General features: G+C 42.9%; 1 protein-coding gene across 1 annotated transcript in view; it reads right to left on the bottom strand.

Annotated features, from left to right (window-relative positions):
• Positions 1–513: 513 nt before the first annotated feature.
• The window catches only part of MTX2 (metaxin 2), a 38,455-nt gene continuing 26,084 nt past the window's right edge, over positions 514–12,884 (bottom strand). Inside the window, exons 4-10 of the mRNA XM_035134711.2 lie at positions 12,768–12,840; positions 9,189–9,265; positions 6,429–6,521; positions 5,993–6,031; positions 5,492–5,617; positions 3,569–3,645; positions 514–1,682 (exon numbers count right to left, since the gene is read on the bottom strand). Of these exons, the coding sequence (XP_034990602.2) occupies positions 1,472–1,682; positions 3,569–3,645; positions 5,492–5,617; positions 5,993–6,031; positions 6,429–6,521; positions 9,189–9,265; positions 12,768–12,840 (696 nt within the window). The 3' untranslated portion in view covers positions 514–1,471. The remainder of the gene's footprint in view (positions 1,683–3,568; positions 3,646–5,491; positions 5,618–5,992; positions 6,032–6,428; positions 6,522–9,188; positions 9,266–12,767; positions 12,841–12,884) is intronic.

Raw genomic sequence — 12,884 nt, forward strand, 5'->3', positions numbered from 1 at the left:
TACACCCCTGCAGCTCATCTTCCTTTAGTTATTGAATTTGCAACATAATTCACTCATCTCCATATCCTTAAGTGCAGCCTGAGTGGCTCAAATAGATTTGTGCATGCTTTATTTGCTTATAATAGATCAGTATTCTCTTGCTAAATCGTTTCTAGATAGCTGGGGTTTCTAATCTGAAAGACACTTCCAAACTGAGTTAATGCATAGTGTCAGACTTTAAGAAGAAGTTAAAAGGTTGATGGGATGCTGCTGAACAAGAACATACAGTCATTTTCTGCTGCAAATTGGCATCCAAGAGATTACTGGCGATTCAAACAAGAAACATATCCGAACAACACCAACACAAGAAAAATAACAACAAAGAGAGCCACCACGTTACACAAAGAATAAAATAAACTGGGCAAGGGAAGCATAGGCAAGAACCTATGGTGGTTGTTCCATATTTGAATAATTATTTTTCTATGAAGAATTCAAATCTGAGCAGTTAAAAAAAAAAACCCAAAACACTGAAAACCCCTTTGATTTTGAGTGACACCAAAGCTGAGCTAGCTGGGTTTATCAATCTGAGAAGGGCAAAAGGGATTGCTCTGAATGGGATTTGATTATTCTATTTTGACTAAGTTTTTGAGAGTTTGTTTTTGATCTAATAATCCTGAAGCAAGGCAAATCCTAAATGATCAGCTAAACCCCGCATGTAATAAACAAGATTTAGAGGAAAGGTTAGAAAACTCTTATTTGCAAACTGTGCTTATTTACAGACATATACAAAATTTAAGGCAGAGAAGAAACTTTCATGGCACTTCAAGCCATGGAGGAGAGGAGATGAGGCTAGGTCAAGGCATCCCCAAACTGCGGCCCTCCATATGTTTTTGCCTACAACTGCCATGATCCCTAGCTAACAGGACCAGTGGTTGCGGAAGAAGGGAATTGTAGCCCAAAACATCTGGACGGCCAAAGTTTGGAATGCCTGGGCTAGGGTGTTTATTAAATCTGGCCTGTAAGGAATTTCTTCTTAATCCTTCTTAATGATGACTTGTTAGATATATTTTATTCTGGGTGAGTTTGAATCATGTATTCAACTTTTAACTCTACAGAATAAAATGAAAATTGCTGTAAGAATCTGGAGACCCCAAGAGAATGCAAAAGGAAAGATTGCAGAAAGGTTTTTGCAGAGTTGTCATAAATTTTATTGTTGTTGAATTCTGGTACAATGTTGTTTTTCAAGGACACTTTAGAGTTACGTTAAAACAGCATGCAGGCTAATATTACAACAAAGCCCTCTCTAATCATTTCATCATAATATGTGTTTGTAGAATTAGTCACAAGGACATTCTCTTGGGCTACAACAGTTTTGGCAGTTTTCAAACAGAAAGTGTGCAGTTCATCCAATTTTCCAAAGTCGTTACTAGTCTCTCTTAAACAATGCAAAAACCAAAGATCCATTTGCCAAATTTTTGCCACCAAAAATCATTCAGGTCATCAATGACCGCCTCAACGTCGGAGATGGAACAGTTGCCAAGCTGTCTTTGTTGTGCCCCTCAAAGTAGTGCTGCTCTATTCTTCTGCAAAATGCAATGAGGTTGCTGTAGCCTTTCACTTTCTCCGATAGTTCGTCACTGATCAGCTGGGTAGTAAGGATTGTAAACAGGTGCCCAAACACCAAAGCATCTAATTCAGTTGGCCTAGGAGTAAAGGGGAAACAATATTCTGAAAAGAGACAAATAAACCATTGCATTTCATACTAAGCATCAGTAGAAGCTCCACATATAGACCACAGAGTGTGCTGAACTGTCATTTTAAAGGACAAAATTCTACCAGACACCACTGGGGAGGGGATCCATAAGAACAGCAATAACCCTCAGGGAAGGATCATTGTTCAGTGTATATACTTTGCTTTCAAAGATCCCCATTTCAGCTCTTGGTGTCTCAAAGTAAGGGTGGGAATTTCCCCAAATCCTGGAGAACCGCTAGCAATCAGTGCCATCAGTCCTGAGCTCTATGGACCAGTGATCTGACTTGGTAGAAGACATCTTCCGATGTTGTCTACTACTATCCTGTTCCTCTGCCACTGGGGCAGGCAGGGAACAAGACTTGCATGGCCGTTTTGTGCTCCTTTGTAAGGGTTGGAGAGGTAGTAGATTAGAGGCAGACTAGACGAGGCTGGCACACTGGGTGGCTGGTTATTAGGCAGTCACTGCCAGTTTTAAAAAATTGCACCTTTTTGCTTTCTGCATCCCACCCCTATACTCTAGAGCAGTGTTTCCCAAATGTGGGTATCTAGATGTTTCAGACTACAACTCCCATCATCCCTGACCACTGGTCCTGTTAGCTAAGGATGATGGGAGTTGTAGTCCAAAAGCAGCTGGAGGCCCAAGTTTGGGAAACATTGAAAAGGAAGAGAGCTGGCTTACATTAAAGGGGATTCTCTGTTGTTGTTGTTTTGCACTATAAGAATGACATTTAGGGGCTAAATGAACTGGAGGAGAATTAGTGTTTGGAGCTCAAAAGAGTAAAGGCATCCACAAAATAAAAACATGAACCCATTTCTACTCTTTGCTTCGGATTTGGTTGTCAAGGCAATTCCGCAGCATAGGGAATAATGGAAGCAGTGGCGATAGCACTTCCACTCCAGGAATACTCTACACACGTCACATTTTATCATCAATGTATCTTGGGCTTCCTAGTACTGGAATCATTTTTGCATACCGGTATTCATATGCGGTTGTGCCATTCTCGAAAGCAGTATTTGAACTTCGAACCTACCAATGTATAGTCAGAGCAATCCTAAACCCAGCCAGGGAGTAGCAGAGCTCAAATTAAACTATCCGTACATACCGCAGGGCTATACCGCAGAGCTTCCTTTTGTGGCTCCCAGGGGCTATCTGCAGTAAACACTGCCAGTGTTTGGTTGATAAACTATGGCACCCTTTAGATCAGGCTTCCTCGACCTCAGCCCTCCAGATGTTTTTGGCCTACAACTCCCATGATCCCTAGCGAGCGGGACCAGTGGTCAGGGATGATGGGAACTGTAGTCTCAAAACATCTGGAGGGCCGAGTTTGAGGAAGCCTGCTTTAGATGTTGCTGGACTACCAGCTCCCCTCAGTCCCAGTCAGAAGAGCAAACAGAGATGATGAGAGCTGTACACCTGAAGGGTCACCACATTGGCTGCCCCCGAGCTATAGGGTGAGAAAGTCTTTTCCCCAGCCTAGGCCCAGTCCTAGTTCCAGCAGTGCAAACAACGCCTGGCTTGCCCTTGGATATGGCTCAGATAAAAGAGGGTGAGGTGGGGGGAAAGATGGGAAGGACGTGGCAGAACAGACTCCCCACACCCATTCATTTGGGAAAGGAGGTGCAGTGAATGAATGAATGAATGAATTTATTAGTACGGTCACAGACCAGCATCAACACGCACAATATCACAGATCATAAAACATAACAAAAATGCAAAGGGCAGTGAAGGAGGTGCAGTTTTTTGGTGGGGAGAGGTATTGCCTTCCTAGGCTCAATAAGCACCCCACAACCACCAATGGCTAAAAACTCCTTAATATAAACATGAAAGCAACTTACTTCTTATTGAAGAAATACTGCTGTGTTCCAAGCCTTTGAGAAAGGGCTTGGCAACACTGATCTACGTCTTCTAGCACCTAAAAAAGGCAAACAGAAAGCAGAATGCAATTTTATTTATTTTTTGGCCAGGTTGGACCACAAAAAACTAGCTGCGTCTTTAGAACAGAATGTAGATACCAGAGTAATTTGCACTTCAAATAGAAAAGCCTTGCAGGTGGAAGCTGAAGTGAGACGCAAAACAGCTTCAGGTATGCAGAGATTCATTTTTGTGCCCAATGTGGTTCGGGGAGGGGGATTGCTCTTTATTCTGGTACAAACACTGTGTGTGCAACATGAAGCAGCTCTTGGGGATTTCTCAGCATACAGGAACGACCAATACAATTGGCACGTTTCTATAGCTGTAGCTAGTCTTTAGCCAAGATACGTAGAGTCACATATGCTATTCTCTATGCAAACCTCTTCAGTCCAAAGGGGAGAAGACCCTCCGGAGAAGCAGTTGATCAACTTCTGGCACCAGAAAGAAAAGATCCCAGTTGCACACACTAAAGAACTTCACGAGCAGGTCTCTCTCTCCAACCACATTTTTAATACTAGCTCTTTAGGCAGCTTTTAATTATTAAAATAGGGGAAACGGGTAAAATTCCTAATTCAGCTGAAACATGCCATGAGGAGCATACTGAGGACATCACCATGGGAATCCCCATGGACAATGCCATTTCCTTTGCAGGATTCTTTGGGAGAAGCCATGCGCTTCCAATGTGCTTTCAACATACGGTGTGGATGGGACCTCTATTTCCAGTGAGGGGCCTTTCTTTTCTTTTTTCTTTTTGCTAGCACAGAAGAAGCTTCCTTCTTGAGAATAATGAGGACGGATCTGGAAGAGGAAGCTCCTCTGGATTCAACCCAACCATTTCATTTACATGCAGATTTAAATCAGCTGACTAAGCAGCACAATCCTACACATGCTTAATAAATTTTATTTATTATTTATTTATTTATTTATACTCCGTCTATCTGGCTGGGTTTCCGCAGCCATTTCTTGCAGAGAAATAAATGTGATGGGTTTCACTTACAAACAGGGGTGTCAACGAATAAATATTTGGGGTGCAGATAAGCCTGCATAATCTATCATATGACACAGTACACACACACCATTTGAATGGCAATGCCTATCAACTTTTGGGGGGGGGCTCAAATATTTTATGGGTTGGGTCAAAGACCCCTCATTCCCTAAGAATTGGCAATTATTATTATTATTTATTTCTTTATTTATTTATACCCCACCCATCTGGCTGGGTTTCCGCAGCCACTCTGGGCAGCTTCCAACAGAATATTAAAAACACGAAAAAGCACCAGTCATTAAAAACTTCCCTAAACAGGGCTGCCTTCAGATGTCTTCTAAAAGTCAGATAGTTGTTTATTTCCTTGGCATCTGGTGGGAGGGCGTTCCACAGGGCAGGCACCACTACCAAGAAGGCCCTGTGCCTGGTTCCCTGCAACCTCACTTCTCGCAGTGAGTGAACCGCCAGAAGGCCCTTGGAGCTGGACCTCAGCAGAACAATGGGGGTGGAGACGCTCCTTCGGGTATACTGGGCCAAGGCCGTTGAGGGCTTTAAAGGTCAGCACCAACACTTTGAATTGTGCTCGGAAACGTACTGGGAGCCAATGCAGGTCTCTCAGAGGTTAAGACCCACTGTGCTCAAATTAGCCTTATTTCGCAAGAGTTCTGTTTAGGGTTGCAGCCTGAAACTCATACGATTTATTGACAAAATTTCTTTAATCACGTGGCAACTGCTCTAAGATTATGTGTATGTGTGCACATGTGTGCACATGCACTAAGAAACCAACACATCCTTGTGGCCTTGTTTTTTTGATATTTCATTACTATATGAACCATTCAGGTTTGGCGCATGACCGACTGACCTGATCAAACGACTTGCTGCCCCAGCCAATAGCTTTCATTTTACGTCGGACCTCCCATTGTTTCTGATAGGCCAGAATACGATTCAGGGGCCAAGGATAAGGAGATCCGTATCTTGGATGGGTAATCTTTAAAGTGGGAAAAAATGTCACTTTTACAACAACAACAACAACAACAACAACAACAACAACAAAAGATGCTGTGGCTTTTATTGCCAAGGCACTGTTTTCGTAAACCATTTTATGCAATTATTTATAACTTGCAGCTAAAAAAAAAGCTTTTAAAATCATATTAAAAACCTTTTTCACTTTGAAACCATGGTATCCAGTAATGGCATAGAGCTCCCCCAAAATGTGTGTGCAAGCAAAATTAAAGTGAAAAAAATATGGTATCATTAGTGGTATAAATCTCTATGTTTCATTTATGAGTAGGGACTTGCAATTGTGAGCAAAAGTGTTTTCTCATTAAAATTTAATTAAGATAAATGTTGCAGAATCACTCACCTCCTGGACTGTAGCATCATCACACCACTGAAGATACAGCTAGGAAACCAAGGAATACTAAAATTTCATAACATGTGAGGTTACACAGACAGCTTATTCCTCGCAGCTTTGTCTTCCCTCCCTACCAAGCAAGCCATTAATAATCATATTTAGAACACAGAAAGGTGGTTGCCAGTTCTGTCATGGAGCAGCCACAAAATCCCATTTGACAGAGAAAACGGAATTGAGATTGCAATATGTAAATTAGCGGCGTGCTGCTTTTTGAACCTAGCTGGAACCGTAAGCCCACCCTTGTGTTTTATTAAAAAATAAAGTAGTTAGGAACTCGATTGCAGCATCACAAAGAAAACAGCATTCTGTTTCCCCCCACCCCACCCTCCACTCCCCAATATCATTCATTTCACAAGACTGACAAATTACTAGTGTTTTGCCATACCTCTGCTGTCAAAAGCATATTATTGACTAATTCCATGTAGGCTTTCATCTCAGCTTTTTGGACTTCATCCAACCCATCACTAAGTGAATGGCCCTTAGGCAAGGAGAGAGAGAGAAAGGGGGGGGTGAGAAAAGGAAGGGCAGGGAAAACGATCCGTTTGGGTCCTTTCCAAAGCCCACTCAAGTCCAGGGCTCTGGCTCACTCCAAAAGCTCCCCACATTGCAACATTACACGTTAAAATGCTGTAGATGCTTTATAAAGGCAACTGAAGTTTCACAGAGAAAAATGAAACAAATACTGCAATGTTCCTATTACAGTGGTACCCCGGAAGTGGAACGGAATCCGTCCCGGAAGTCCGTTCGGCTTCCAAAACGTTCAGAAACAAAGGCGCAGCTTCTGATTGGCTGCAGGAAGCTCCTGCAGCCAATCAGAAGCTGCATCGCACGTTCAGGTTCCAAAGAACGTTTGCAAACCGGAACACTCACTTCCGGGTTTGTGGCATTCGGGAGCCAAAACGTTAGACTTGCAAGGCGTTCGGGATCCAAGGTACGACTATGTATATATAGCTCTATAATAAATCTTATATATTTACAAAAAGTACTGGGCAATACCCAATTATTGTGTCCTGCTTGCACAATTGACTTCTGCTTGCTTAAAGGGGACTTCCCACCTCTCTCCACCCACCTCTCTCAACCCATGCACCCCAAAAATCTCGTCCAGGGAGTTGGGGAACCCTCCAGAACAAGTGTGGAGGTTGAAGACAAGAGGGAAGCGAAATGAAATCCTGTCACATCTGCTAGTGCAATGTTGGATCCTATACAGTAGTTTGAAATGCAATATTTTACAGTCATACCTCGGTTTACGACCACCACGGTTTGCGACCAATCGGTTTGCGACCGCTGCAGACCCGGAAGTGTTTACATCCGGGTTCCGCAGTGCGCGAATGCGCAGAAGCGATCTGCGCAGCGCATGCATGCGCAGAAGCGCCGCTCCATTTACGACGTACTCGGGGAGCGACCGGCTCCCCGGAACAAATTGCGGCCGTAAACCGAGGTATGACTGTAAAGCTGAAAAGTGCAAGGTACACCAGTATGCAGGATTCCCAACTATCCGCCTGTTTTGCTTCTGCTTTAAAGCCAAGTAGCCTTTCTAAATACCACAGCCTCCTTGTAAATAAACCTAAGTAAATTATGATGATGCAGATGCCTTATAAAAATGCACCGGCATTGATCCACAGGGCTAAAGAAAGCAGGAACGTGAACATTGATTATGTGGAATTTTAAAATTCAAACAAAGTGAATCTCTGTTCCGTAACAACTAGTGTGTGGAAGCCAAGGAGTAAGTGCAACTTCCAGGCCTGCCAAAATGGCAGGAACCAACATGCAGCAATCTTCTAGAGAGTGCAGGATCAGAAGGGCTACTGTCTTCAAATAACTTTTCCCATTCAGACAACATTCTAACACATTCCTTTGATAAAAGCAGCAGCGTTCAAGTTTATATATATATATAGAATTGTCAACCTATAGTATCTCAACTAAAAAGACTGACCAGAATAACTGACTGGAATAAACCATGATGAAATTTGGCCACAGGGACAGAATTAGAAAAAGGACAGGAGAAATCGAAGACATATGCTCGTCTACTAGATGCTTAAATGACTGTGTGATTAGTTGAAATAAAAGCACACCTTGGAGCACTTCAAAGTAACAGGAAGGAAATGAAACCATTTGTTTTATTTTATTGTTTCTTGCATCTGGCTCACAGACCCCTGATGCCCATCCATGGACGATCTAGGGATCAATGGACCATAGGTAAGAAACCAGGATACAGATGTTAAATAGCATTCGGGACAAGGTGGAACTCTGTAGGACACCACAGGACAACTCCCGTGGTGCCGAACAGGAGCCCCACCCCCCTAATTACTTTCCGGAAATGGAAGTAGAAGAAGAGTCACTGAAACACAGTACCCCCAACCCCTTCTCCCTCTCTCTACAGTACCGACAGGCTCCAAGAGCTCAAGGAGAACGAACAGGGTGACACTCCCTGCATACCTGTCCTAACTAATGTTATTAACCAGGGTTTCAATGCCATGACCAGGTCTGGAGAAAGACTGGGATGAATCCAAGTGATCAACTTCCTCTAAGATTGCCTGAAGCTGTACTACCTGTGGGCGCCTCTTTCTGAGAAGGAAGCCCTCAGAAAAATACAGGTGCACAAGCGAATGATATATCCATGCCCCTCTGGTCCATAAAAAGGACAAAAACAAAAGCATTTCATGTTACCTATTCTGCATTCATTCACACACACATACAATCTCTCCCTGTCTCTGTCTCTCTCGCACAGGCAATATTTCACACCAAGAAAAGATTCTGCCCTGGATTTTTAAGGGCACCAGATTTACTCATCTGACGAGAAAGGAATAAGGGACATGACAGGGTAGTAAAACCTTTCCCTCAAGAGTTAAAAAGTTTAAATGAACAGCTGCAAAAATATCCTTCTGCAGATGTGAGCCTGGAAAGCTCTCCCCCCCCCCCCCCCGCTAAACTGGAACCTTTCCTAAAGCTTATTAATAAATTATTTTCGTTCTGAGCCATTAGAAGAAGCCTTACTATGCAAAATAAATGATGCTATCTTGTCTTCCAGAGCTCTGGTTCTACTTTATTAAGTCACCAGAATAATTTTATCAACACAAACTTAATTAGCACAACTGCTAAAACAAGAATTTGCTGAGGAAAAATAGGTTTTGTATATGCACCTTACCTTGGCTTTTACAAACTGGACAATGGGGCCAAGTTCAGAAACAACTTGATTTCCTACGTGAATAAAGGGCACTTTCCCTGCGAGTGAAAGAAGGAAAAACAGCACACTTTAAACTCATTGATCTAATTAATTTGAGAGGTTGCTAGATGAAATCAGCAAGAGTTCAACAAATGCCATGTTAGGGGAGGGGGGATGTGCCAAAGCTTCTGCCTTTATAGCTAGTATGAAAAATATACTTTTGGCTTTTGTTCCAGGCACTGATGGTATATCCCATCCTAAATATAAAGCCCCGTGAAACGCAAACGCTTGGAAGCAATTAAAACATGTGGATCAGTGTTGGATACCTGAATTCCTTTGTGTCCTTTTGCAACGAGATGCTCTCCATCGCACTCATTCTGTGATCTGCACAGCCCACCCTGACCCTCTGCATACCCGACAAGCAGACTCAGGGAACTCTGGACTGAACACCCTCAGCCACATACACAAGAAGTAGATGGGCATCTCCCTGCAAAAGCTTCCCATGCTTACCAAAATCCCATGTTTACCAAAAGTCCCAAAATCACAGCAGAGAAATTGGGGGGGGGGTTTGCTACAGTGCACCTTAAAAGAGTCTTCAGATATAGCACACCACTGAACCCGAGAGCTGCCCATCTTCCAATACATCTGCCTCCTTTTTGTGCTGTAAGCCTGCAGTGACAACTGACTGCCACCCTTCGACTACGTCAACTAGTTGTCAGTGTATTCCAGGCATCCCCAAACTTCGGCCCTCCAGATGTTTTGGACTACAATTCCCATCATCCCTGACCACTGGTCCTGTTAGCTGGGGATCATGGGAGTTGTAGGCCAAAACATCTGGAGGGCCGCAGTTTGGGGATGCCTGGTGTATTCTTCTAGGCATTAAATAATCCAATTAGACTCAGTAGCGTAACAATTGATCAAAGACTGCTAGGACACCTACGTGATATCTGCTGCAAGCGTGGAAGTGAAACGTCCACTTTTATACATACTTCATACATTGTCCATCACTTTACTCTGTCCTTAAGACGTCCAAATCCATCTCTCCATGGCATTCAATGCCAACCTTGATCTGCTGCATATCCTGATATTCCACACATTTTTGTCTCTAATCTTTCTTTCTTTATAATATTATCTGCTGCTCATATGTTAACTCCTACTTGCAGGTTAACTGAATATTGTAGCCTTGAATATTGTTGTGTGTCAGTTTTGTGGGGGTATCACCACTTAAATCAGGCAAACTACACCCATTAGGTGTGTGTATTATATACTTTTTAATTTTATTTATTGCATTTTTAGGCCACCTTTATCTTCCAAGGACCTCAAGGTGGTGTACATGGTTCTCCTCCTCCACATTTCAGCCTCACAACAACCCTGAGAGTTAGGCTGGCAAAGAGATGGTGACTGGCCCAAGGTCACCCACTGAGCTTCATGGCTGAGGGAAGATTCAAACCCTGGTCTGACCGTGAGAGCTGTAAAACAGAAATGGCCCTCCAAGGGCTTGGTTTTAGTTTCATGTACAACCTTTGGTGCTGCTCAGCTGGAGAAAACTGAGCACAGAAAGGAACTTCATAGATATCTGAGGTTGAGATAGTATGTAATCCTGACCCTCCTTGAGTAATCAGTCTATTTGGTGAAGGACTTCGTTCCTTGTTCTAGTTTTTTATTGCTGCCAAGAAAGAAGATTTACAGTGGTACCTCAGGTTACAAACGCTTCAGGTTACAAACTCCGCTAAACCAAACATAGTATCTCAGGTTAAGAACTTTGCTTCAGGATGAGAACATAAATTGTGCTCCAGCGGCCCGGCGGCAGCAGGAGGCCCCATTAGCTAAAGTGGTGCTTCAGGTTAAGAACAGTTTCAGGTTAAGAATGGACCTCCGGAACGAATCAAGTTCTTAACCAGAGGTACCACTATAATGTTTTAAAGGCACAATTGTCACATTTGCACATCATACTAAACCAAGGGTAGTCAATGTGGTGCACTGCAAACAATGCTAGACCACAACTCCCATCATCCCTAACCATTAGCCTTGCTGGCTGGGGCTCATGGGAATTGGAGTCCAGTGCTATTCATGTTCCCCACTCCTCGTTTGGTGCAACATGAATGAACCTAGGCAACTCTTGGACTTGTCTGCTCCCCCTGCTTCTCCCAGGCAGAGGAGTTAGTAAGCTTTTGGTTTCTGGTTTTGCTTAACCACAGTTTGTCTTTCAGTCCCAGCAGAAACACTGTGGCTAACATTAAACTATGGCTTGTTTGAAACAAACCAACTTGAAAATATGGCTTTGCATGACATGCAAACACAGCCCCTGAATAGTTAATGCTGTCTAGCTGTCTATAGAGCTTTACTCAGGTTCAAAGTAGCAGTCACAAGAATCGATGCATCTGCACTATGGCATGCATTGCAAAAAGAATGCAGGGTCTTTTTGAGCTTACAGACCTCTCAATGGTTTTATCGATCCAGACTTTACTTCCACAAAGCTACTATATAAAGAATGATCTTTTGGTGTTTCTGCGGCAGGAGTCAGCATTTCAGTGCTCTCAGAAGGCTCTTAACAGATGGACAGAATGAAAGCAGAGCCAAGCATGAAACCCTCAGCAACAGAATCCCATAAAAGGGAAGGGGCTTTCACAGCCAAAAGGTGATAATTCAAGTAATTTTTACTCAGTGCAGACCCACGGAAATGAATGAACATTACTGAGTTAACTCTGTTAAGCAACAGAGACTCCCCTCTTGGTTTCACGTCCTAAGGAAAAGAAACACCCAGGAGATAAATTTAAGGGACTGGGCACACTGTTTCATCTGTTTCACACTGTAATAAAACTCCAGCAATATGGGAAACTCCTCACTGATAATAAACAATATCACTCATGGGTCCTCCCTCTATAAATTAATTTTTATCATTATATCGTCCTCTACAAAAGATTAAGTCTGCATCAGGAAACAGGGTCAATTTCCAATCAGTCGTCAAAGCCCCAGTTGTCTATGGAGGATGAAGCAAACGATATTCAGAAAAGTCAGAAAAGCTGGTAGGAAGAGTGAAGTCCTTTGCGGTAATTTGGAGCTGTGAATGTAATAAAACTGCACCAAACCACCACAAAAAAGGGTCCATGCACATCAATTCTCAAGCCAGCCTCAGAGGCTGGCCTGTTTTTCATCAAATTCTAGCTGCCATAACTTATTGTCCCTTTTTGTTAGAGAGGCCCCTTCTAAGTTTTTCCAATATCTAGCTCTCCATGGGCTCCTTTTGAAGTTAAAAATCAGACTCTCGCAACCCCATTCACTATGATTTGAATCATTCAGTACTTAAACACACGGAACTGTCTGCCCTGGCTCTAAGCCTACTGTTATAATGGAAGCTCTTCGGGGTCACGAAGAGTCGGACACGACTAAACGACTAAACAACAACAATAATGCAAGCAAATAAAAAGGTAGAAACACATTATTTTCATTCCTTTCTAGCAAAACAAGATGCAAGCTCACATGCATTCATGGTCTGCATGATGAGATACTGTTGCCATAGTTTCCAACCACAGGTGTAATGTAAATGAGTGTTGCACTTACCAGATGGGGACATATATTCAGCATTTGCCCTACAAACCACCTGGACTGGCAGGTTGCACATTTGCAAAAAGGCCTGAAAATAAAGCAGAGCAAATGAAAAGATTGCACTGGTTATCT

The sequence above is a fragment of the Zootoca vivipara genome, chromosome 1 (genome assembly GCF_963506605.1).
Source record: "Zootoca vivipara chromosome 1, rZooViv1.1, whole genome shotgun sequence".
In the NCBI taxonomy this organism is placed as follows: Eukaryota; Metazoa; Chordata; class Lepidosauria; order Squamata; family Lacertidae; genus Zootoca; species Zootoca vivipara.